At 43.7% G+C, this 27,756-nt stretch overlaps 1 protein-coding gene across 3 annotated transcripts in view; it reads right to left on the bottom strand.

Moving 5' to 3' along the window:
* The window catches only part of PARVB (parvin beta), a 57,707-nt gene extending 30,210 nt beyond the window's left edge, over positions 1-27,497 (bottom strand). Inside the window, exons 1-3 of one of the 3 annotated variants that reach the window (XR_014885424.1) lie at positions 27,128-27,379; positions 6,504-6,593; positions 4,521-4,591 (exon numbers count right to left, since the gene is read on the bottom strand). Coding sequence is in view for 2 of the 3 variants with exons in the window: in XM_085232671.1 (XP_085088797.1) it covers positions 4,521-4,591; positions 6,504-6,593; positions 27,128-27,242 (276 nt within the window). In the remaining variant the exon portion in view is untranslated. Of the gene's footprint in view, positions 1-4,520; positions 4,592-6,503; positions 6,594-8,456; positions 8,587-27,127 lie in introns of those variants that run through there. The other 2 variants (XM_085232671.1, XM_019612004.3) reach the window with 2 other exon arrangements.
* Between the last annotated feature and the right edge of the window lie 259 nt (positions 27,498-27,756).

The raw sequence follows: 27,756 nt of genomic DNA, 5'->3' as shown, positions 1-27,756 counted from the left end.
AAGCTTGTTGTCCCACTGTCAGCCCCAACAATATGCCTCCCCTTATATGTAATGACTTGGTGAAGTCATCAGCAGATCCCAATCGCTAGCAATCTTCTGTGTACCTGAGGCTCACCCTGGTCAGTACTTGGAGACTCACAAAGCAGCATACAGATACACAAGGATGCTTATGCCTCTTAGCCAGATCACATCTTTAAAAAAAAATCTGCTTTTCTATGTATTCAGGATTAGCACTGATTTGAAAACTTCAGTGTAATATTCGCACATCCTGAAAACCATGCCTGCCTTTCCATGCAGATCCACACTCATGGGAAGCATCTCAGAACTGTGACAAATGCTCAGGCATGTGTACTTATAGTTCCAAAATTTCCAGTGGTGCTCTAAATTTTGACACATCCACTTATTACATCACTTTCGGCCAAATGCATATGTCTGATTAAATCAGCCACGGTGTATTACTAAACACTGGATTGAAAACTGAATTTTGTTGTGAGGGAGACAGTTGAAATTCAAAAGTGGCAGAAATCTAGAAGTAAAAATGAGTCTTCTGCCTGGCTATTTGCTTTTTAATTCGTGCAAGATGGGCTTTCACTTCAAACTTCACTTGCTTTGTGAAGTGTTTTTGTTCTACAGGCTGGCTACTCCCACAGCAGTGAGGCACATTCAGAGTTAATGTGCAGAGTTCAAGGGCATAAAGACCCAATGGCCACTGCTCCAACAGCAAAGAATAACATGAAGAACAAAGCAAACTACATGAATGAGTCTGCCACAATGAGAAAACAGGAAACTCACTCACCAAAGCAGCAAGAGAAGAAAACCTTGATTTTAATGACCCTTTTCGCCCTTGACTTCTGGGCGAATTAGGAAGCACAAAAGCTTAACTGACTTTAGGGTTGAAAATGGAAACGAGCATCAGAAATTAATATTCGGCCTTGGAAACTACTGACTACAGACAAAGCACTGCCAGGACTGAAAGGAGAGAGAAGGCTTCTTTTTAAAAGCAGACTAGTGAGTTTTAAGAAAGTAAGGTTTCATTTAGTTCTACTTGAAACCTTGGTCATTTGTCACTTGGCAAATAAGTGATGAGGAAAAGCTCATGCACTTCAGACACTAGAAATAAAGCACCCTTTGTGTAAATTATTTATACGTATAAATAGAAACATAACTCCTATCTTTCCCTGACCTGAATTTTCAGCTTTGGATCTGTTCAGCCATGCCCCAAACTGTATTTACACACAGGGCATATGAAGTGATGAAGAAAAGGCTGCTGGCCACAGAGATAACTTATTTGAACACATCAGAACATATCACTTCATACTGACAAACTGTCAACGAGAATACAGTGATATTCTCCTTGTGATATGATAACAGTGATATGATAACAAACAACACTTTAAGGCATCATTTCAGTTACTGGTGATTTTCATATGTGCAAGAATATTTAAAGTACATATTTTTGCAACCCCAATTAAGCAGCCTTCTGTGAGGTTATTCACTGTATATCTGTTTTAGTACAAATGAGAAATTGGGTGGTTTTTTTTTTTCTTTTCTTTTGGTTTCTGCATTACCACAATAGTACACAGCTTTTCTCCCAACAGCTCTGTCAAAATCACTTCCAAGTGCTCACAAAAGCTTGTACTGATTAATCCACTGCGCATATAATTCCTATGGCACCAGGCCTAGCAGAAATTAAAACAATATTTTGTGGAGACAAAGAGATATCACAGCAGTGTCAGCAAAAGATATCTCTGCTTCCCCTTTGCACTAAGTTCCACCTACCCTAACTGCATGTGACTGACAGGGGAACAGAAACACTCAAAATCAGTGATGGCAAACCATTGGCATGTCATACGATGGTGTTGAAAGGGATTTGGGCTGAATGAATGAAGCTCAGTCACACTGCCAAATTTTAAAAGGCATCAGGCCCTGTTTCTGCTATTGACACATTCCTGTTAGAGAGGAAAAGACAGAGAACCACTTCGCACTATAAAAACCCCAATCCATTCAACCCCTTGATTCCTTGTTATTCCGTGGAGATCTTTGATTTCAAGCTCTTTGGGGCCGAAAGCCTCTTCTATTGACTGCTGCTGTGTAGCACTTAATGGGGCTAATTCCTTGTCTAGCACTGGAGCTCCTGGAAAACCCAACCAAGGAAAACAAAATAAATAATAAATTTTTTTGCGTGTGTGTGTGTGTGTGTGTAATGCATGTTTGTGTGTGTTCTTCTGTGGCACAAAATAGGGTTTGCCAACATGATTTAAACCTCTCTTTGCCTAAACAGATTCACACCAACGCTGTATTAAATGTTTCTCTGCTAAGCTTTTGTAAAAACTCTGAGAGGTATGCAAATGCTATCAATTACTTAAATCAGATCATTTTTCAAGTATGCACTCCACAGGACACATCTCCTCCCTTGGGGGATGATCCCAAGGAAACCATCTGAGGTTACATGCTGCTCCTTGCATCAGCTGCTCCAGTTTAACTGGTAGTAAGTTACTCTCACTACATGCAAGTGCAAACTGATGTACTGAACCAGAGTGTAATTCTGCAGTACGTTTGAAATGCTCAGGCTCTAGGTCTGATTTCCATCCCTCCCGAAGGTTTTCAGCCTTTCAAAAAAGAAAAGTATAACCTCGATAGTCTACGACATCCAGGGAAAACTCACCACCTCATATTAAATTCAATTGCTTTTAAGTTGAAAATTTTGCTATGTTGATTTCTATCAAGTCTCTACATCACAGAGTGCATTCGGTTCCTTTACTGCAACAACTCTTGTTCATCTGAATTATTCATTACAGTATTTCTGCTCTATTAGCAACAAAACCACAGTGTATTTTGAAAGAGTGGTGCAAGGCCACTGCACCTTATGGAAGAATTAATGGATTTGAGAATTAACAAAAAAAAAAGAATGCGCAAATTCACCTAATTTAAAAAACAGAACACATCCCAGGTAAATTAGAATAACAAAGAAAATTTGAGGGCAACTCCTTGCTAAACTCCTCTTGATGTGGTTTTGTAATCCTAAACACATCCTTGTAATGTTAATAATAGATCATTCCACTTGTTTTAAAGATTTATCAGATGAACAGTTTGCTGAGACATTTTGTGAAGCATTTGCTTGTAAAAAGAGTGAACATGGTTTCCTGAAATGAATGTGTTGCAACCCAGCCCTCTATGTGGAGATGGACACACTATCAGACCCACCTAGCTACAGCTGCATTGCTGTTTCCAACAACAAAAAGATATGTATTTTTTAATGATGTTAAATTAACAAAGAGAAGTTGCAGCAGGAATCATAAGCGAAAACACTTCTTAATATATATTATGTTTGTTCAGAATTGCCAGCACTTGTGATCAAATACCTGGCAGAAACTATAAGCACTACCAGAAGGGAAGAAGCCATACACCACAATAGCACAGCTGGGAACACATTATCATCATGCTAGCATCTTGGGCAGGTGTCTCCAGCCACAATACACACTCAGGACACTGTGGCCCCTGCCCTAGACTACGGTTAAATTACTGGCTACTTCCTACCTCTCTGCCACATAAAATATAAATACAGAGATAATCAAGAAAAGGAAAAAATAAGAGGCAGAACCGTGCAAAACAAAAGAACCAAAGCCACTTTCCACATTCAGGGCAGCAGTACTGCAGAATGGACCTAACTCCCTGCTCCAAGAAGCCACTGAAAGCAAAACTGAAGACCTAGGAGAGAGATGGCTCTTTTCAAAAATATCAAGTCAAAACAATAGGAATTACATAAAAGATAATCAGAACAAACTCTGATGTTTAGGAACTTGTAAGCAACTGAATTACCAGGTTGTTAGTTAGCAAGTTCTCATGGAAGAGCAAATCACTGTTTAGCTTAATGCCTTCTTCTTTGCATATACAATGGCTTCAAAGTGTATATAGTTAGCCTAAGCTGTCCATCAGTTCACTCACCTGTTGGTCTTTGTCCATGCCCTGGAGACCAGCAGCTTACTAAACATGGAAAATAGCTGAAAAATTTTAATGGCTTTAACTAACAATTTGTGGGAGCATTCTTTCCCTTTTTCTTCTTTTAATACAACAGAATACAGGGCAAGAAAAATAGCAGTGTCCCCTACCACACACTTGCTCATTTTGGTCTGACTCTTGCCTTCTCTGAAAACTCTCTAATGCTTTCCAAGGCTCTTTTCTTGTTTTCATAGAGATAAGACACCTAGATTTACACGCAGTGACCTGCAGGTAGATCCAAGTTAAGCTCTGAGCCTCACTTTAATAATCACAAGAATATAAGAATGCGCAGCAGAGCTGTACTCCATAACTACCATGGGCAATCTGACCTTCAGCCTTTTTTTGTTTCTCTCATTGCTGCTTTTAGCCTTACCAATACCATCCTTGTCTGTCTTCAGTTTTCACAGACACACTTCAGTAACAAATTGTTCCTTCTTAATTGTATGCTTGGTAACCAGCTTGTAAATGATTTTGGCTCAGTAGTTAAAGATTTTTAGAAAGACAAAGAACTAATATCCTACCTTGATCAGTTCTTTGAACTTAGGATCTTCTTTTGAGTTAGGATCAATCATAGTGCGTTCCTCATTCTCCTCTGTCCAAATAAAATGGGAAACTAGTTAGAAGAAATGTACACTTGAAATACTGCAACAATTACTGCTCATGAAGTGGCCTGTCAGCTGATATAGCAATGACTGTCCAGTCATCAAGCTGGCAGGGGAATATCCAGTGACCAAAGTGTTAAGCATTTTTAGACACAGAAAGATAAGAACTTCCTAAAATAAGACTGTTCCCACTGAACTTCTCCAGATTAGAACACATCAGAAAAATCACCATCCTCCACATTCTGTGGGGCATGGTAATATTAACATGCCAAAAAGGACAGTCGGTTACTTTCCTCTCTCTCCTCAATTTGTATGTAATTTATTTTTTAAAAAAAGCCTTCCTAAATTACACTATCCTGAAAAGGAAAGCAAGCTTATGATACTACAGCTGCTGAGACCTCAACTGACAGTTTGTGCTTCCCTGAAAGCTGGCACATAGCAAGGGTCACATGCACATGGCCCTGGGTGTAAGAACTGCTTAACTTCTAGAAAATGAAAATGACCCAAATTTACATCAGTTCAACTTATGTTTGGAGGAGGAACATAAAATACATTTTTCATGTGAACAGTCTATTTCTTCCATTACTGTGAGATGGAAAGATCTGAGAAATGTTTTCCAATGGCCAGCAGAACAACCACAAGAGGCAAGAATGTAAAGATTAACATTTAGGATGGATGACTCAATATTGAACAACTGAAAGCAAAATCAGCTTAAGCTCAGTAAGGCTAACAACTAACCAACTTGTGGCAGAATTATCTTTACAAAAGCGTGTGGACAGATACATCACATGCATGTATAAATGCTCCTGTAGATAAGGATATTAATATTTAAAAAACACCTGGAGCAAGTCTCATATTTTAAATAAGGTCCTTCCATCCAGACACACCACAAATTTCCAAAAAACCTACACAGAAACCTCATTTTTTTCTGTTTCTTTTTTTCCCCATTCCTTTACTTCCCCATTACTCCCTGGGATGAGTCAAGAAGTCTTGCTGTAAGGAAGTGGCACCCACTACACACCCAGAAAGCTTCTAACTGAAATCCAGAACAAGATTTGACTCATAATAGTACACAATTCACCACAAAGTTTTGTTTGAGAATCAAATATAATCTATAAAATCTATAAAATTATGGTGCTACTCTTTAAAAGACTTGGTGAGGAGGGTGAATACTTATATTCTTTCTACAAACCATTGCTTGCTTTGCATATTTTTATCCTAATCATATTTAATTACTGATTTCAGCATCATAAATGCTGATTTGTTGGTTATCAGATCCCATTTTGCTGCACTATCACTTAAAAGAGGCAAAAGTAACTAAAGTAATAACATCCACCAGTTAAGGACAGTGAAGCACATACATTTGAGTCAAGGCAGTTTAATGGTCCCACAGGAACCACAATACACTCTTCTGCTACAGACTTTATGTGAGCTGATCCTTCAGTTCCCCATCTATATGTGTAAAGATACTTCTTCTTTACCAAAGGAAGACGTCTGTTAAGAAAAATAGAATGAGATGTCCTTGGACCATGGGTTAATAAAACCGAAGCAACTCTTAAGCAGACAATCTCAGCACTGTTTTCCAGTTAATTCTTTGCAAAATTGCAACTTTCTGTTTGTTTTCTGGATGACCAGAGAAGAATGGAATTCCTCTGCAAATTCATTGAGCAAGTCAATCTTCCTATAAGCTACCTACTTTAAGAATAGCTGCACAGCTGGCACTGCTTTTTAAATTCCATTTTAGACTTTCTAGTTTCTAGTCAACAACTGACATTCAACAGTTCTCAATTCTCCCAGTTTCAATTGGGAGCAATCTGTAATGAACAGCAAAGCAATCAAGATGGGGTCACAGTGGCCACCTTCATTAGTAATTGCCTAGTCAAGGTCTGTAGCATACTGTACCTAAGAGAGTATCCTCTGGATGGATGTCCACAGCGCTTGGGTTCATTGGTGCATTGATAGCATTTTTGCCTTCTTCTTGCAGGTCACTCACTGAGGAGAAGGGAAAAATAGAAAGACAGAAATAAATACAAAGTTTGCGGATATGCAGAGGTAGAAGAGACATAATAAGAGCAAATATCTTGTAGATCCATTTCAAAATGAACCCAAACTTTACAGAATGAAGGACTGCAGCTGCAGTGGAAAATAAAATCCAAGGAACATCCATCTACAGCTTCTTATTAAATTGAGTTGAGTCATCTGTCTACCAGCTGACAATATTTTGCAAGAAACCAACTCTGTGGTAGAAGTAATGTCAGAGTGCTTCTTTCTCCAGAAGGAAGGGGTATGAGCTGGAGAATGGCCCGATCTAGAGCAGACAATTAACTGTAGAACCTAATTCATTTTTGATAGCACTACCACCATTCATCACTACTTTTTCCAAAAGCAGAACACAAGAGTCACTATTTGCTACTGGCCTCATTAAAAGCCTCAGAGAATCCTACCAACTAATGAAAATATATTTAATTCTTGCATTGCCAGTGGCTGAAGAATAGATGTAGCATGGTCTCATGAAGACAAATTTGGAATCTTTCACACTCTCAAACATACGGCTCTCAGTTTGGAAAGTTAGTATGGTACTCTGCATCATTAAGAAGAACATTAAAATACCTCCTTACGTAATGTCACATGGGAGGAATTAAACCAATTGCTTAGTATCATAGGACTTAACAGCAAGGAAAGTCCTACCAGAACTATAGTATTTCTATGGTCTCTGAGGTCTACCTCCCCTTAAACACAGAAAACAACTACTTACCTTTAAAATACGTGCATCTGAAACAGGAGATACAAAGAGACAGCAATAACTCATTCATTAAGTGACAGTTCTGTGTAAGCAATGGCTAAAAGCATTTGTGTGTGGCTTGCTCTCTACACTGCACAGCTTTTGCAAGAGGAGCAGAGTAAAGCTCACAACTGCAAACCGAACACAGCATCTGCAGGCTGAGATTTAATCACCTGATTAAACACCATTATTAAATAAACACTTAATTGCCCCTTTCATGCATTCATTCTTAGTTTGGGAAAGCTCTTCAAAGGTCAGGGAGCTAAGCGGCCTCAGTCACCAGCCCAAAGAGCTTTCAAAGCATGCCCTACTCTGCCCTGTTTGCATGCTCCCAACTACAGCTTCCTCCCTCAAGCAGCTCCTACAGGACCTGCCATCAGGAATACAGCCACAAGAAGGCATAAGAAAAATTATGTGGAAATTGGCTACTAGAGGTGAATATTTTTAAAGCCTCTTAACTACAAATGCCCTCATGCCACTTAAAATCACACTTCTTTCTAGATGTACCTTTCTTGTGATTCTTACAGCATTTCTTCTATCTGTGAACGTCAAGTGTTCAGTAAGGTCAGGGTACTGGTTTACCTAGTGTTCTACAAATGCAGAAGAGAGCTTCTCAGGGCCAGGAAGGCATGCTATGTGCTACAGAAACAAATTACTGCATACATCTCAAGAGATAAAATTTTTAAATGCAGCCGAACTGTTTTTATCCTCAAAAGTTCCATTATGTTATACTTGCTCATTTTTTTTAAATATCAAAAAGAACCCTTCTTAACACAAATCTTGTTCCTAAACAATTTACTAAACAATAACAACAAAAAAAACATCAATATAGATGAGTGTATTAAGCCCCCACCCTCAACACCCCCTCATGGCATGGAGAGCCACATAAAGCCCTCGTACTTGCCTTCAAACCCAGTGAGGCTCTGCCACAACAGGACCAGAGCATCCTCCCCTGCTGCTTCAGTAGCAAGCCTCCCAAAACCTGCTGCCCAGAGAGCCTGTGTTACAGGGAGCCTGCATGCCATCTCCTTAGCTTAGGAAAAGATTCCTGCTGGAAATGTAACCTCGCATACCTCCTTTTTTGCGACGCTTACACAGAAGTCCTGCCATGTTGCCCCTTCCAGCACCCAGACGTCTGTCACACGCATCCGCAGACAAATGGCACGGGTGGGCTGAGTGCTGAAGGGGCAGCAGCAACTGGACGAGAGGCTGACGCCTCGAGGCTGCCAACGCCTCGTTAATTTGGGCCCAATGATATCAGAGCAGGCACTCAGATAGCTCTCAGCTGTCTGGTGGAGGCAGGCGCCAGAAGAAGTGAACAGGCACCCTGAGACTAGCTCCCAGCAAGGAATCCTCCCTGTCCCTGTCACTTCTGGAGATGGCCAAGCACCTGGCGTGGCTGGCTGCTGGCTGCCTAGGGCAAGGACACTAACAGTCCTTCACAGACAGCATTTTTGGCATTTTCTCTGCTACGAGTTTTCTGTGGCCAGATTGGCAAATGCTAGCCTCTGCAACTTACCAGAAACCGTATTTTCACTGTAAGGTTTATACTTAGAGTAAAGAAAGAAGCTGCCCATGCAAGAGCACATCTTAGTGCAATCAGAGTTGGACTTGCACATCAGCTACACTAAGTCCCACGTGAGGTACTGCTGCTGCTTCTTGCCTGCTATCCACCTGCCCATTCACAGATCCTCTTCTTTTCCTCTGCCCTTTCCTGCAAGAAATGTTTTCTCCTGTTGCACTGGAGTAATTCTTTGTCTGCTCTCTCAATAAGATCTGCATCAAACATCTTTCTCTAAAGCCCAATAATTCCATTTTACAGGGCAGCCAGGAAACCTGCAGTAGGGGACAACAGCAGAGGCAGGAGATGGAGCACAGACACAGACTGTGACTGCTTAGCCCAGACTGGTTCCAGCAGACACAGTTTCTGCTCTGAGATGGTCTGTTTGCTGCACCAGCACAGCATGCCACAGCAGACATCACTCAGCCATGCCAGCAGATCTCCTGTGAGCTGCCCTAGCACCCAGGAAATGGTCCCCTGCTCACAGACAGCGTGCCCCCACTTTGACTTCCAGCACAGGCTCTGCTAAATGCTTACAGCCTTAAGGTAACACTGGCTGACAGTCTAATGACCGAGTTGTGAACCTGCACAGGGCAACCCACTTGTAAATACAGGTCCAGAAAGACAGTGCCTTGGAAAGAGCTTTGGCAGAAGTAGCTGGGATTCCTCCCAGATGTCTGGCTTGGGATCCCCTCTCTGAGCTGATGCTCAGCTAGCAGGCTAGGCATCCCAACTCCTCTGGGCCCTTGGCAGCCAGCTCTAGCAAAGTCCAAATGCAGAGATGGATGGGCAAGTGGCCAAGGCGTTCAGCCAAAGCCCCAAGTATCTCCCTCATCCAGAAATTCAAATTCAAAAGAAAAAGGTCACTTCTCCACCAGTCCCCTGGAAAGCAGCAAGGGCTTCCTGGCAGCTCTATGACGTTTTAACAGTCCCTGGCAGTACCAGCAGTCAACACAATTTTGTCACGGCAGGAGCTGCGCTGGCCTTTCCAAAAAATTAATATAACAACCAGACTGCACACACACATGCAAAACAGCACTATATCTGTAAACCAGGCAGGCTGTGCTGGTGCAAAGGATTAAATGCACACTGCACAGAACAGCAGCAATCAGTTGCAGGATGGTGGAAGCACCACCATGGCTGTCAAGGGTCTCTCACAGTAGGGAAATGACCTTTAAAGTTAGCAGGAGCACTGAAAGAAGTTTCTGCTTTCTCCTTTTTGAGAAGGAGCAAACATGGTAACAATTTCATTCTTTTTCTCTTCAACTTAATAATTCTAGTCATATATATCTATATATATATAAAAAAAGGACATAGTGCAGTTCATCTCTTAAGTCTTTACTGGTCTCTGCTTTGCTATTCAAAAGCCATCCACAAGCTTCGGCCTCTTATAAAAGCAAATGCTACTTAATTTTAGCCCTGGTTATTTCTGACTGCAGGGCTCAGTCTCCCCCACAGAAAGCAGCAGCTGCCACAGAACCATCACAGGGCTCCGAGTACTGTGATTTCCTTCTAACTCAACCAATGCTGAGCTGTCTCCTCAGCACTGCTGGACCACAGCTTTTACATTTTATACTTTCATCTCGTGACTAAACCCTAACTTTGGAAGTTACTGTGCTGCTCTGTTACTCTTGGCTCTACTGTTCACGACTTGTTCAAGTAACTGTCATCCTCTTTGGTACAGCATGTAGAAGAGAAACGTGCACAGACTGTACAACCAGCGCTGCACAGAAAGCTCTTCTCATGCCCCCAGTCTTACTGCTCTTCACAGAGACACAACCAGGACCAGAGGTACTTTTTCAACCAGCCACTTGCTCGCCTGCAACTCATATCCTGAGAGTTCTGAAAACTGGAAAGTCGATATAAAACTTCATTGGTACCCCATGCAGACCAGCAGCACAACACTCCTTCCCTCCTCCAGAGGGATGTACACACCAGATAATTCCTCCTAGTGGAGCAGCCAACATCAAAAAAAAGAGAGAGTTTTGCAAAAACTGGCATTTCTCAGGAAGACTGTTGTACTGGCACATGTCAAATAGTCCCCAAGCACAGTGCGTGGAAATACAGTGAGACTCTTTGTCTCTGTTCTAGGGATGAACCACACACACAATTCACCAGCCTCTGCCGCATTTCAAATCGCTTAACATTTACAAAAGGCTCTGAGATCTTTTGATAAAGATTGCAGGAGAAAGACAAAGCCTCCGTTAATTACAACAGCAAGTTAATAATCCCCGGGCAGATCAAAGGGAAAGACTGCTTCAAATCCACATAAAGGGACTGCACCAAGAGAATGCATTCAAAACAGAATAGTAATAAGGGAAATTATTTATATGCCCCAGCAAGCAAAAAAGGCACTCACAACAGCCAGACTTTGCCACTTGTAGAAACTTAAAGCTAAAAGACAGCTTTCAGAAAAGTGCTGTAATAATCCTTTTGCTTCAGTCTCAACAAGCAAGCCACAGTTGCAGATATGGACAAGTTAAACTTAAAAGGATGAGCGCAGCCTATTCTGTGACTGCCTGAACAAAGATCACCCCCTATTTTTGTCAGTGTTAAAACAGTAACTGTTGCGATGTTAGCGCAGGCAATATTGTCAGCCAGTCAGAAAAGTTTACAAAAAACTGGAGCTTTGTTTTGTGCAGGACAGTGAAATACTGTTTTCAGTTTTTCTCCCTTGAAAATTCTTACCTAGCGAGCTATTTTTAGTTATGGTGATGAAAAAAATATTGCAGTTTTGGTGGGTGACACCTCTGTTGAGGCAATACCAACTTTGCTATGGCTGTACTAAGCAAGCTATTCATATGTAGCAGTACCCCAGAATGAGGAAGGCAACCTTAAGGGTGGGAAGAAATAACCTGGGAGAGAAGAGCTCCGAGCAGACCACAGCAACCACAAGCAGCTTACAACACTGCCAGCACTGGCAACTCTACACCAAACCAAACAAAATGAGAATCTGTTATTACTAAGCAGAAAGATTTTCAGCCATAATGGCAGGGCTCACTTTAACGCAGCAAGAAAACTGAATCCTACATAAAGCCAGCTGCTGCCTGCTGAACCAGTTCTCTGCTTCAACTCAATGTTCCACACGGCCCCGTGGATGCTAACACAGGTGCTGCCATGCCAGAAGGAACCCCCTGACCTCATCCAGCCACAAACTGCACTGTGAAACCTCTCCTTGGCCTATCAGCTGTAGGCAACACAGCAGCCAACTGACGAGTGCCGCTGTACTGCTGAATAACAAAAAACGACCCCTATGCAGGTATTAAGTTGGCTCTGATAAAACCTGACAAAGCTGGAGCTGACCCACAGCTGCATGGGCACAGATTGACAGTGATAAAAACCAAGGTGAGCCCACAGTGTCAATGCAGAGCCACTGTGTACAGCTTTGGATCTTTCCAGCAGACCTATCGACCCTCCTCCGGTCTTCCAGCTGCACAGGACAAGGCCAGAACTCGTCTATTTTAGTGCATTTCTGCTTCACTTATGCAATAAGCCTCACATCAACTCACTAAACACTTAATCAGGAACCCAAAGAAATAGGTTCTGTAAGGCAGAAAAGCAAGATGCATGCTTAAATAAAGCATATAGAGAGCTTTGGAGCTAAAACAAAAACTCCACCTTGGGACTCATCACTTTTGTGTTGAGTCCCTGCTTCCTGTTTCCTTAATTATCATGCTGAGCCATGCTTACGTAGCTGTCTGCACTGGGCAGGCATCCAGGCTGCCAGCAGAGGGGCACTCCAGACTTCGCTTCCATCCCCTGCTGCCACACACCCCTTCCTCTTCATGCACAGAACCCATGCTATGACACAGCACGGGCACAGTGTGGCTGAAAACTAACCAGATGAGACAGGGAAAAAATAAAGTTAACTTTCACTGTGCAGATACACAATGGCTGAATAGAAAATCGTGGCAGAAATAAGACTGAGGAAAAGAATGATGTTTTAAAATATTTATAAAGCTACAGGTCAGGTTTTCAAGTACGGAAAGTGGCACTCAGTAACATACTGTGCAGACAGGCCAAACTAGTCAGCTCTGCTTCGGTCTCCCAGCACTGACATTACAGTAGCAATCCCACAGTACTGCAAATGTCACAAGTTCTAAAACCAAAGACAAGGGAACCACACATTCACAGTCTAGGGGGTTGGTCTGAGATCCCCACCAAAGCAGACTGATTTCAAGGAGCACCAAGCATCACAAAGACTTCTTTAATCAAAACCAACTCCAAAAAACAGAATCAACTCATTAAGGTATGCAAGTCTGATGAGCCCTGCCAAAACCAGTCACCAAGAGTCACTAGCAGAGCTGAAAGCATCATTCAGGCATAGAGATGCCTAGTCCATTCATTCAATTCTTGTTTTCTCCAACATGACAAAATCAGAGAAAACAGCACTGAAGTTTAACGCATCCTCCAAGCTTTTTCTCTGACCCCATATACAAATCCAACAGCTCAAAATTCATCAAGCTCAGTATCAAAAAAGTCATTACTGTTGCTCATGGTAATTAATTTGTTATACAATTGAATTTACTTCCATCCTTCCATTGCCTTCTTTCTGCCTTTCCCTCATGATTTGAGACTTCATCTGTAGATACCTGAATGAAACCCACTTAGCCAACTAGCAGCAAGAGTAGTTTTACCTGCTTTTACCACCTTCCCCACATCCTTAACCCCCTTCTCCAAAGTGGCAAAGAGATTGACAACCACCAAAAGCAGTCTACTGTGCAAACACATAAACATTTCATGTTATTTCTTTTTCTGAATATGTCAAGAGCAGTACAGAGGAACAGACTCACTTTTGAAGGCAGTGATGGCAGATGAACATGCAACGTAACAGAGAAGTCTTCTCCAGCTGATGGTACAGAACTCAACAAACAAGCTCTACACAAATGGAAAGGAGGCTAGAGCTATGACTTGCAATTCAAAAAAAGCATCTTTTTTTTGCTAGTGCAGCTTGATTCTACAGGAAGAGTAAGCTGAGATAAATGATCCTGGAAACCACAAAAACTGCGTGTGCCTAATTGATGGAGTTGCCCAAATGTCACTCAGGAAGACAAGGAAAACTCTGAAAAAAACTTATGTGTTTGCAACACACATATTTAGATTTTCTGGTGATTATTAGATTTCAGTTCAACAGAACATAAAGGACTAACGAGGGGATATGCAGTGCCTCAGACCTCAAACTTTATTCTAAACAGCCAATACAACATTTTCTGAGTACTTTTTGCTCCTACCTACCTGCATCCAAGGCAGTATACGTATGCACTGCAAACGAACTGAAAGATCTCACTAAACAGGCAAACTGAAAAAATACAAAGAAGTTTCCTCAGTGGTTTCCAGATCAGTGATATGTGGAAAATTATTTCATTTGTTGCTTACAGGAAGACTGCCAAGGCAACCACTTCAGTGATAAGAGCTACAAACCCCACAGTAACAGAAAGTCCACATTTCAGAGTCCACAGTCAGATAAAAGTCAGTCCACAAGGGAAAATACAGTGAAAGTAATAGCACCAATAAGACTATTCAGACACTTAACTCTGCCTGGTTTAAGAACAAGACACTATCATTTCCTAACCACGCTGCTGAAGACCACACTGAAAAAAAGAAGCCAGGCCTCACATTGCCATTCCAGTTCAGTCTCTCAAACACAGTCCTCAAGCAATAACAAAACATGATCACGAAACAAAAGCCAGTACAAGATAATGTCACGTTTCACCAAGTGTCAAAAACAAGTGCAGTTATATTATCTGCTTATTTGGTTAGCATGCCAATGTTTCATACAGCGTGCCATCCAACTCTCAGTGGTCTCCTTTAAAGGCTTTACATAGATAATATCATGTCTTCAAAGCCAGAAAAGGTGATTTTCCAGTCAGGCTAGACATCTTGAGGACCTCTGAACTCAGTTCTGATCAGTCCCAAGAGTTTTACAACTACACAGCCTCTCTGACGCTCCCTCGCATAAAGAAGCAGTCAGTGCAGCAGAGCAGTAGAATCCATGCCTTCCTTCTCAGTGGAAAGGCAGACAGAGAAAAAGAGAGAAAAAAAATTGTACTCTTACTAGTACCTTATGAAAAAAGAGTCAAAGGCCCCTGATGGGAAAACATAGCTCCCTTGTACACCCACATGCTCAGAAATCATTATGCCATAGACTTGTCATTGTTGTGCCTTTCATGAAATGGACTTACTCCAGCCCTTGAAGAATCTAACTCCCTAGGAAGCCACAGAAGATCACAGAAAAGCTCAGGGTGGAAAGGACCTCAGGAGGTCTCTATGTGAGCCTTCTCCTCAAAACACAGTCAGCTCTGAGATCAAACCTGGCTGTCCAGAGCTTCATCCCGCCACATCTTAAAACCTCTGGGAATGGAGACTGCACAAAGTGTCTGTGCATCCTGTCCCATGGCTTCATAGTCCTCATCATTAAGAAGTTTCTCCCTTTATCCGGTCTGAATCTCACCAGGTTCAGTTTATTCCTGTTGTCTCTTTCCTCCATATGCACAACCGTGAAGAATCTGGCTCCAGCTTCTCAGTAATCTCCTCATAGGTTCTAAAAGGCTGCTTATAGAAGATCTCCCTGAACTCACCTCTTCCCCAGACTCAGCAAGCCCAGCTCATTCAGCCTGTCCTCACAGCAGGAATGTTCCAGCCCTGAGTCGTCCTGGTAGCCCACTGTTGAACGTGCTCCAAAGTACAGTCTGTACTGAGGAGCCCAAAACTGAACACAGTACTCCAACTGGGATCTAGGAAATGTTGAGCAGGAGGATACAACCACTCTTCTCAACCCACTGGCTGTCCTCCTGCTAATACAGCCCAGGAGACAGCTAGCCATCTTTGTTGCATGGCAGATGGTCAGCTTGAGGGCCTGCCCAGCAGAACCACCCCCCAGGCAGAGACTCTGTGTAAAGTCACAGCAGGATCTTTAACCCCATTTTCTTGCACACGGATCAGTTACTCTGCTCTTCCAATATAATACACATGAAATCTTTCACATTCCAAATCTTGCTCTGTAGAATCATCTGGATAGCTGTGCTGTTATCCAGCAAAATGTTTGGCCTCTCTGGAACAGCAGTGTTCACCACTGCCTGTGCATTCAGCTTGTAAGTGGAATTCACATGCTCAGGTGGTTTCACAGTAATTGTGTTTTCATTCTTTGACGGTCCTCTTACCAACTACTGGATCAACATCACTTTTGTTTATCAAATAAAGGAGCCCAGTGAGGATGCCTTCTACAGGATTCTGGCATATAACACCATGAATGGGAGGGAAAGTCACTAAAAATTGCAATTACAGAAAAGACATACACACTACTTACAGAAAAGAAATACACACTTCTTTTTGGTTGAAGAACAGATCCTGAACTGCATCAGCAGATACTGGTTCCTATGACTTGTCTGGTAACGTGTAAATGACAGGAATTAAGGAATCAGAAATACACAGTTGAAAAGACAGTATATAAAACAAACATCTTAAATGCCAAAATAATGGCTCAGTCAAACACAATTCCTTAGCCTTCTTACAGCTCATAATACTGATGTCAGCAGAGAACAGCCACAGCCACCACGTTTTTTAAACTAGATGATGCTAAACTAAATGAAACATAGGATCCAAAATGATTATTTAAGCTACAGCCCCTCACTGAGTTAATACAACTACACCTGCAGTACTGCAGTAAAAGCAGATATTTTCAAGACTGTGGCCTAATCTTGACACATTGTAAATGGCCAAGAGGGAAAACTGTAAGTCTGAATCTGTGTGAGTAGTAAGAAGAAAATCTCACAAGCACCCACTTATCCCAGACACTTCGTGGAAACAAGTTTATACCTTTCTACTTCAACCACGGAGTAGACAGTGGGTACCAAAGGCCGGTGCCTCTCATCTTTCCTGTACCATCTCTCTGCCCCAGTCAAGGGACCCTCAAAGGTCTCAGCTCCACAGATTCAGAAAAACGTTGTTTGGAAGGACTTGCAAAGGTCCAGCTCGAACTTGGACTACTGCCACGTTAATGAGATTACCTGAGACTGTGTCTCCGCTTTCACATACAAAAAAAAGGCCTTAACAGTTCATGCAGCAGAGACTGCTGGACATGCAATTGAGGCAACTTGGTTTGCTGACAGATACAGTCATCTGGCACAGTAGGACCAATCTGAGCACGACATCTTGCATCCTATTAAAATCTATTTTCCCAAACATAAGGCTCCATTATACAGTCAAGATCTCTGACAGACAGAATTCGGTACAGATTCAAGACACAGCTATGCACTCTTGCATCCTGCCTAATTTTCCAGTGGAACTAATTCACTACAAGAGTATTGGGAGCAATGCACGGAGAAGAAGGCCAACAATAGCCATGAGGGACGATTTTACAACCCTGGTCCTGAGGAAGAATATTAATCAGGAAATGCAAGCCTGTATACCTTGGTACTTTCTTTTATTCTACAAGTTCTGAAGGAAACACTGCTAATTTTGCAAAGCTTCACTGTCCCTAAATCTGTGTCCTGGACTAGGCAAGCCTCAAACCAAGCATCACCATTCTATTTTAAAAATGACAAGAGTCTGTATCTGTTTAATAACATATATACATACATCTGCCAAACAGACCTAGTGGAAAGACACTTTGAGGATTACTCATTTTTCTATTTAAAGACAGTGAAAAAGACTCTGTGTTCCATGAAGACATCAGAATCACTCTCCTCTTCATCCAGCTCTCACAGTTTCTTTTCCTACTCCAAAGAGATCATGTATGCAACCACCTCAGCTAATAAAAAGATTAGTAATAAGGCCACATGGCAGCTATAATGGATAAAACACTATTTATTTTTTCCATTGTATTTCATTACGGTTTAACTACTGAAAGAAAGAACTAAAGAAGGAACTGGAATTCCAGGAGTCAGAACAGCTTGCCTATTTTATAAACAAAACACAAACTGTATCTGATCACCAGACAGGTTTCAGGGATTGTCAGGAAGCCAGATTGTAGAAAAAAAATCACTGAGATTACCTCTGAATTCCCAAAGATCCTTTCAACTGCCCCTGAGGAAGCCAAAACCAGAACAACATGCTAAGGCCTCTCTTCTGAGCCTCTGAGCTCTGGAGAGAAATCCACAGATGGCGTATAGTAACAAATTACATGTCCAGCACCTATAATTAGAAGCTCTGCTGTACAGATGTATGTTCTCCCATGAGGAAGTGACAGTGATTTAAGCACCCAGAGCTCCTGGCCAGCACACGCTGCCAGGTGTGTAAGTTCTCTCCACATCTGGCTTTCAGAGCAAGACTTAGACAGATTCACAACTACGTAATACAAAAACCACACATATTAGCCATAATATTCCTCCACTTTAAGTATATATACATGTATAACACAGAGAAGTTAAAAATATGTTATACATATATAACGAGAGAAGTTAAAAATTTTGTCTTCTCACAGCTTTCTACTTTGCCAACAAGAGCCCAAATTAGGAAGCCTACATATGAGCAGGCTGAATGCACTTCACCCCAGAGAGATCCCCTGCTCACTGATCTACAGTTGCACAATACAGAATTCCTGTTTCCCCTCCACACTCAGCCCACTCCCAAAGGCAAATAGGGGTCACTGTCACCCACATCAGTCAGGCTGGTTTAGCTCCCTTGCCCACAGCCCAGGGTGCAGTGGTGGGTTGGTGTGTACTATCACTGGGCAGCCTGTCATGCAGCACAAGCCTCAAGAGCCAACCCAGTGCTTACCCTGTCCTTCCCCTTCTCTCCTCCTAGCTACAACACATGCCATACATCCCTCCATCTCCCATCCCCAGCCTAGGGAAGAGCCAGTGTCACGTCTGATGACTACTAAAGGCACATACACCTCAGTCACAGGGGCAGCACATAAAGCAAGGGCCACTGCACGTATGTGCCCTATACTGAGGGAAAAACCTGCTGCAGACATGCATACTTTGCAAATTGCAGCCAACAGCTCTGACAACTGCATCCCCTGATTTTGCAGTGCCCTGAGGGAGAAGCTAAGCTTCATCAGTAACAATGCACACATACAGCACATTTCACAGTGCAGACAGAGAATGTACAAGAGAGCAGATAAGCAAACACAAAAGCCACCACAACTGAGTGCAACTGGAGCGTGGTGCAGAGTAAGGCACCTTTCAGTGAACACCATGACAGATAATCTGTACCATGACAGAACCCATACCATCAATCAAGTCCAGACTAGCATGGGTTGATAATAGGTCAGATCTTCCTTTGGAAACATGCGGTTGACTTTTAAACTGCTGCTTTCTTCAACCAAACTATCTGCACAAGGAACATGGATGTTTGTGATAATGAGCAGAGGTCAGCGCAAAAAAAAAAAGACACCATCTCCCCTTCCTTTCTTTTTACCAGCCTTCTGGCCTCCAAAAGCAATTGTGAGGAGTTTGAGGGATGGCCTTTAGCTTGCTGGTGCAGTGAAGACCAAGACTCACTGGGATAAGAGCACAGAAAGGCTAAAAATGGGAAGAGAGTCCAGGGTTATAAGGAAAGGTTGAAGCCTTCAGCGTTGTCAGCAGCAGCATGGGCAACAACAAAAACAGATTATGCCACATGAAGAAGACTCTTCCTCCTTATTTGTTCATATCTTACATCTATCTATCATTACTATTATTTCCCCACTGACATATCATTTCCTAGGAACCCCAATAGAGACCACCCTTCATAGGTTTATGCTGGCAAGTCAAGACTTCTAGTGCAGAGATTTGACCACATGATTCCCTTTTGAAAACAAAAAGCAAATCCCTCGTGAGCAGCTTTCAAGTACCAGCTACAGTGCTTCTATAGCCTACAAACTTGAGGCTTCTCAGTTGTGTTCATGACAACTGTACACAGAAGATATACGCACAAAATTTTCATCTCAATGAAATAGCAAAACTCAACTGTTGAAACTCTAGTCCTTCTAACCAGCAGATTCTGCCTCTCACTGGCCTCACTGCTGACCATATAACCTCACATCCCTTCGCAACAAGTTGTTCAGACATGCTTCTGCAATGAAAAGAGCTTGCCAGCTAATCTCCCAGATCTTCCAACATCAAGGTATGATCCAAAGCTCAAGGCACTGCACTGAAAAATTTGAGCAGCTTCTTGTGTTTTTTGGATCAGCTGGCCTGTAGCAGTTCTTAAAATACATATGCACTGCTACGCACAGCTATACTTAGTCTTCTACATTCCTGTATTGCCGACATGCAAATCAGTAGGGTATATTTGTATTTATAAAGAGATCGGAAGTACCACAACTCTTAAAGAAAAAACAGGCACTTAAAACAGTGTGATAACAGGCACTGCAGAGCATAGCCTAATCTCCCTGCACAGACCCACCAGCAGGATCAGGGATCCCCCATTCACATTGTTCAGCAAACAGCATCTGCACAGACTTTGCATGAGGTCACGCACAACCCTGCAGCTCCCCCGCTCCACATCAGCTCCACGTGCAGCCCTCCATACATCAGAGTCTCACAGGGCTCATCCATATGCTCCTCATAACAGAAACTGCCAGATGCCTGCGTGCAGAAGTCTCTCCCAAGATGTCAACATCAGCAAATCCTTTAGAAGAAATGAAGAGAAACAGCTATCGCTGGACAATTGCCTTGAAGTGAGGTAGCTTAGATTTTAAGGAGAAAAGAAGTCACTCTCTAATTCCTTGCATTAGTATTTCTAAGAAACTGAAATCTGGCTTTGGAAAACTAAAAGCATATATAAGCACCTTGCAAAGGTTTTATGATAAAATATACCAGCCTTCTTACAGTTAATTTTATTTTAATGGTTATAACTTCAAAAATAAAGCAATTTTAGAATGTCTGATTTTGTTATATAAAAGCAAGTCACTTTTTTTCAATCCAGACCACAGAGCAGCAGAGCTATTTTGCATACACTAGCTGCATCCTGTCTGGAAGAAAAACTTTCAACTGTAACTGGAAACTCTACTGAGTCAGTGAGACGCGATGCCTAAAGTTGTGCAGGACAAACCATCCTCACCTTGACATGGCTACAAGAGTTAAGCATGCTTTTTTACAACACTGTTAAAAAGATTATTCTTGTGCATGTTAAGTTTTTCTTGGTGGAGACACTGACATAAACTATCTACAGTAAAATGTTTGCCAGAACAGAATACAACATCAGAACTGAATCAGGAAGACAAGACTGAAGACGTATCTGGTCAGAGGTACAAATGAGCCCTACAGCAAAACTCAGCAATAAGGCTGCAGGTTCTGACTGGAAATTTAGGACTCTCTCTGTTTAAATTTACAATAGAAAGTTCAACTTGAATTTGCTTATGTCTGCACATATGGATGTGTATGCATTATCTAGAAAGGTATGTGGCTTCAATATCGTTATATGCCAATTCTTCTCTTTAAAAGCAAGTAATTCTGATTAACCAGCATCCATCTCGTCTTCTGATCAAGTACTGCAGCAGCAACAGCCCATGATGATGCACAAATCAGTGTGCTTCCTGACGAGTATCCTTTCAGACTGCAGCAAACATTCTTGAGTGAACCAAGAACACAGAACTTGACCCTTTGCACTCTGTACTTGTCTCTCCATTCAGCTGCAAACTCAATTCCATACACTACAAGGATGGAGAATAACAGAAGATGGAGCAAGTTCTACCACCAGTCTTTTAAAAGGAAAAGCCTTAAAACACAAAGATTATCAGGTCAGCTGATAGTCAAAAGCAACCAGAAGCAGCTTATATCATGTTGTATCTCAGAGATTTATGGGAGGCAGAATGGCTTCCTCTGAGGTGAGAAATGCAGGAGCAGCCGGTATCTTTAGGTCACTCAGCACTTCACTGCTTGTCAGAAACGCAGATGCCCCTCAGGAGCATAGCACAGGCACTCAGCAGCAGCACACTCTGTCCTGAGCGTTCTGGGCACCATCTGAACGCCAAAGGCCAGTTCCACATCAGACCAATTCAAGCAATTACTCCTCCAGCACCAGTATATGAGGTAGGAGGCATGGGCGTAGCCAGCGCAAAAAGCCATCCACATGGCAAAGAATGCTTGTGAGCAGGACACATCCCCAACATAAATAACACCACCAGCATGAGTGCCACCTGCAAAGTGAACGAAGATTAAGTTAAGACTGCCTTACAGCCTTGCATCTTTCTAGGATCTCCATCAAAGCCACCTCTCAGAATCATTTGAAAGCTAAATACTTCTGTTAGAAGTCTCAAGCAGCCACTAAAGCAAAGCTGTAACACACTGAGACAGAGGAGTTCAATTTTTTGCAACGCATTCACACTGACACACCTCTGGAGACTATGCAACAGACAGCATTGAAAAGAGAGCTTCTAACAGCGTTCAGCGTATCCTGTTCAAATGAAAGATGATGAGATCTGTTTCCCAAGCTAACTCCAATTCTCCCATCCTGTTGTGTTCAAGGGGACGCCTCGGAGTTGAGATGTACTCATCATACAAAGAGGCGATGAGGTAGATCTAAGGAACATGTTTCTGAACCAATTCTTTCTCCGGAGAGCAATTACCTGCACAAGCAGCCCCATCAATTTTAAAGAACTATGAAAAAACAATTTCTTCCAATTTAATTCTGCTTGTGAGCTTATTTCCTCCTGTTCTTCCCTCGAGAAAGCTGAAATGGATTGGGCAGCACAAGCAGTTCTATCAGAACAATCTGGAGATGAGCTTCTACTTGTGCAGTGCTGCTGGAAACAGGCTGGTAATTTAGCATCTTTGCCCAAGTACCCTAACATCAGAGAGGCAGGAAAATATTCCCAGACACAGCATCTCACTGTTACACAGAGGCACAGACCCAAAAACCAATCCTTCAGTCTGCCCTGATGTGCATAAAGCTTTATACTATGCAGCTGCCTCCTGCAGCAATCAGTTCTCTCCACCACTGATGACAATAGGCAGCACCACACACTGCTCTTTTTTGGAGCATTTTCCTAATCTCTATGTCCACCCCCAATTGTGTCACTGGGAAACAACACTGAGCAATTAAGCATGTTGTATTTCTCTGGCTGATTCCTCCATAAAACCTATGTATAGATATACACACAGATAATAATAGAACATTTATTTTGCCAAACACCTGCTGCCCACGTCTTTCCTACAGTGTCATGAGGAAATCAAAGGACTGGAAGTAAACCAGCATTGAAACTTGCAGCAAAATAGCTCCTTTATTTCAGTTCAAGGACACCACTCATTTAACAACAGGAAAAAGGAGACATGTATGTTTTAGTTCCTTTTATTGATGAAGATAAAATACAGCATTATTCAAAACAATATATTTTAGAGAGTCTGAAAAGTAGCTCACAGCCAGCATCTGCTATAGGTTCTACCTGCACTCCAGTAGTTTCCTAAGCTACTTAAAGCCAATTTGGCACAGATCTGCCTTGAAAGCCCAAGATACCAAGACAAAGGTACTTCACAGTAACACCAGGCAAATGCAGATTTTATGCACATTTCCATATAACCTCATGTGGGGAAAAACTGTAATCCAGGTGGTGACATGATCACTGGAATTAACACATCCTGCTTTTCTCACAATGTGTGTCACAACCTATTGTTACATCAAGAAATACACGACCCCGCCCAGCACTCTCCCCATAGACAGTTCCTTTTTCCTTATAGCTTCCCTCCCACATGGGTTTTTTCCTATCCTACAAGGGTCGAGATCACTCACAGCTTTTCCTGCACTGGTGCTCCACTGAGGTCTTTCTGTTCTAACTGGTCGCTCACTCTGACAAAGTTTGTGGTCATTTAATAACCCTGATGGCTGGCAGTTTTCTCTCATTTTTAGCCAAACGATGGGTTAAAAACATTTCTAGGAAGGAAGGAGTCAGACAGTGAGATCACACACCATGGCTGTAGGAAATTGGATTAAAAATGGTTTCCCAATGAACAACAGTGGTTGTTGTTTCTTTTAAGCCAGCGTTGACTAATAAGCCGGTTTAGTCATAACAATTCAGAAACAAAAGTATAAGAAGCAGAGGTGTAAACCAAAGGTTGAAGGGACAAATTCCAAATAGTTAAGCAGTTAAACAACTTACAGAATTTTACTCTTAAAATGTTGAGAAATTGGACCTGAAACCGTAAGCCTACCTCATCTCCAGGCACCTGCTAACAAAGCACTACACCATGCCATGCTGCTAAAGCAGGAGTAGCAGCAAAGTTACTAACAAGCCACAGTCAATACCTTGAATACCACCATAGTCACTATCACCACCATACCAAGGAATTGTATTTACCATCCCACTGTAAAGAAAAGTTACAAGCTTACAGTGGCATAAGCCTAGTGAACACACCTCTCTGAATATAAGCTCCCTAAACATAGATTACAGCATGTTATAAAGGACTTTGCCAAGAAATATTTACACTCCACTGCTTATGGGTTGATAGCCACATATAACAGTTGTTTATGGCATGGCTGCCAATCACGATTTAAAAAAGAAACTTCTATTAAGTACCAAAACCTTTTTTCAGCATCATTCTATGGCTCTCTGAGCTATATAGCTCATGGCCAAGTCATGCACAAACAATAAAAGGATTAATATAACTGGACTCCAACTGCTGCATGGACCAGTTTAAAGGTCTGTATACATACACAGTCAAGATGGCAATAAAATCACAGAATCATAGAATAGCCTGGGTTGAAAAGGACCACAATGATCATCTCATTTGAACCCCCCTCCTACGTGCAGGGTCACCAACCACCAGACCAGGCTGCCCAGAGCCACATCCAGCTTGGCCTTGAATGCCTCCAGGGATGGGGCATCCACAACCTCCTTGGGCAACCTGTTCCAGTGTGTCACCACCCTCTGAGCGTAAAAATTCCTCCTAATATCTAACCTAAACCTCTCCTATCTCAGGTTAAAACCACTCCCCCTTATTCTATCACATAGCAGGCTTGTCTTTATGCTGTGATACTAAAGACATGCCAGTGGAAGCAAAATTTATTAAGAGCTTTGGTTTGCTTACTTCTCATGCTATTAGAGGCAAGAATGGTTTGCCTGTGGCAAGTCAGCAGCCAACCTTCCAGCTTTACTGGGGACAGCAGTTGGTGGGAAGGACAGTAGTTAGTCTTGGAAGATCACTGACCTCTGCTGGTCCACTGGGAGCTGAGCAGCAGCTGCCTGAAAGGAGGCAAGTCCCCACGGGTGGAGCGGTTCCTCCGCCCAGGAGAAAGTTGCCTGTACAGTTCTTATGTGGCCAGTCAACTCAATTCAGTACCATTTCTGTGAGCTTTCAACTTACTTCTGCTTCACAATCGCATACCAAGACTGAGCTTCCAGCCCTGCAATTTGCTTCTGTGTCCATGTCCCATGCAAGCTTTGGAAGAGCCTCTCTCCCCAGCGCTGATCCCAGCCCAGCATCTCTTCACAGCTGAGCCCTTCGTCCCCTTGGTCAGAGCTGTGTTCTCCATGGCCTGCATGTCAGAGCCATCCCACTATGGTGCGCAATAACGTGCAGAGCATGCCTTCCACAGGCCTTAAAGCTTCCAACAGAGGAGAATCTAGAAGAGTAGTAAGCTATTTCCCCCTAAAACAGCAGCACCACAGTGCTCTGCATAAACACATCATAACCTGTGTAGAGGAGGTGGTCTCCGGGTGTGGGCGCTGTCTTTTCTCTGTTCCCCTTGTGAAACTAGAAGGAATACTCTGACTAAAAGCTGAGTCATACACTTCCATTTCCTTCACACTGGCAAAAGCATGACCACGCTGTCACTGCAGATACAAGTCCCCAACGAGCAGCAAAGGCAGCTGCTAAAACTTGCTACCCCAGAGCTAAAGGGAGCTGTGGCCACACGGGTTGCCAAAGCAGTAAGCAAACTCAGCAAACCAAGCCAGTGGCCTCAGACCATACCCTAATAAACATCACCTTGCCACCCCAAGGCTTCTTGTTGAAGAAGTGAAGCTGTCAACCTGTTCAGGCTTGAAAGTCAGTTCCAAGTGAAGTATGTTTTCCAAGCACGTGCCACCATCCCCTCCTGGGGACGGGCTTTCTCTATCACCTTCCTTCATCAGTAAATGACATCACCAAAAAGGCACAGCTGCTTCAGCAGCTCCTCAGCACAACCACAACGGAGAAACTTGATTAAAAATAGATAACAGAGGAAATACCAGAGAGCCACACCAAAACAGCCATGAGAAGGGAAGCAATTTCCCCAAGCTGCATTTTTGAGGGCAAATATCCCCAATATTACCAAAATGCCTTCTTAATATCAGGGGCAGCGAGTAAACGAAGAGCAAAGCACACTTGCTCAGAAGACTGACACTGGAATTACCCCCCTGCCCCACATCCATCAGGCACCAGAACAAGCCAAGGCTGATGTTAGCCCACCAGAAAGCCCAACTGCACTGCAGCACATGGAACCAACATTCAGATTTCACATGTGCAGACGGCCACAGTTTGGAACAAGGAGATGAGTTCCACCACAGAAGTGAGCGTTGGGTCAGTAAGGGAATCAGAGGGCGACAAGCACGCAGTCCTGGAGGAGCAGACACTTAGGGGAAAAGTTACAGTTTGCACACACACAGGGCCAGGCCATCTTTATCAAGTCCACTGGCAAGACGACAATTTCTTTTTTGCAGATAGGGAGCCGCGCCGCTTTAGAGCACACAGTCCTATCTCTGCACAGCCTTCGGTGCGAACAGGCGATCGGGAAAACACGCGGCGGCGGCAGCACCCGGCCAGGAGGCCATGGCAGGGGCGGCCCGTCAGGCTGTGTGCCCGGGGATGGGCGCAGCCCCGCTGTCAGGACCTCTTCCACAGACGGGGAACGCCAGCACCCTCGTGCCCTCTATAACCCACGCTGGCGCACTGGGACTGCGCCTCTATGAAAGAGCATCGGGCGAGACAGCTGTAAAAGCCATGGATAGACCGGGAACAAAACACAGGTGGATTTAATCATTCCCTCACAGCTTTACCACTCCCGTGCCTCTACAGAGAAATAAAGACGCCCACAGTCACCTTTATTCCCAGAAGTTTATTTTACAGAAGCAGGGGCCGGGGTTCCCCTGCGGGACCGGCGCCGCTCAGCGGCCACCGAAGCGCCCCAACCGCCTCCACGCCCACCCGCGGCGGCCGGGGCCCTCCCGCGCCCGGAGAACAAAGGGGGTTCAGCCCCGCTGCTCCCGCCGCGGGCTGCCCGGGAGGGACAGGGGCTGGGATGAGCTCTCTTCTCTCCCCTCTCCCGCGCGGGCGAACTCACCCTCCTTGGCTTTCTTCTTCCTCGCCAGCGTCCCGCCGAGCTTGCCCAGGAACGACTCGTCCTTCTTCATCCTGTGCGGCCGCAGCGTCGGGGAACGGATGGGAGCGGAGGACATGGGGCTCCGCCCGGGCAGCCCGCCCGATCTCTGCCCTGCCCGAGGGGGGCTAAAGCGGCCCGCGGAGCCGAACAAAGCCCGGCAGCGGGAGAAGCGCCCGGCGATCCGCGAGTGAGGGCGAAGAGCCGGCGGGGAGCGGGATCGGGTGGCGGTGGGCGTGCGAGCGGAGGGCAGGGGGCGGGCTGGGAGCCGCCGTCCGCAGCGCCCTGCCACGACGGGAGGCGGGCCCGCATGGCGAGCCGGCAGGGCGCGGGGAGAGCCGGGCTGCTTCCTCACGGGGCCGGCAGACAGAGCGCCTCAAAGAACGCAATTAAAATAGCGTAGAAACGTGAAGTTTCAGCCAGCTGTGCTGCTGGCGGCGAGGAAAGCAGGGCTGAGGAGAGCCCCTGGCGGAGCTGGCGGGCACGGAAACGGGAGATCCCGGAGAGTTTTCGGTACAGCGCGGGGCAGCCTGACGGGGGATCTGTGAAATGCACAGAGCTGGAAACAGATCCACGAGAGTTCCTAGCGTCAG

This window comes from Meleagris gallopavo, chromosome 1 (assembly GCF_905368555.1).
Source record: "Meleagris gallopavo chromosome 1, MGAL_WU_HG_1.1, whole genome shotgun sequence".
Taxonomy (NCBI): domain Eukaryota; kingdom Metazoa; phylum Chordata; class Aves; order Galliformes; family Phasianidae; genus Meleagris; species Meleagris gallopavo.
Note: the sequence above shows the minus strand (reverse complement) of the source record. Positions and strands in the feature narration are given on the sequence as shown.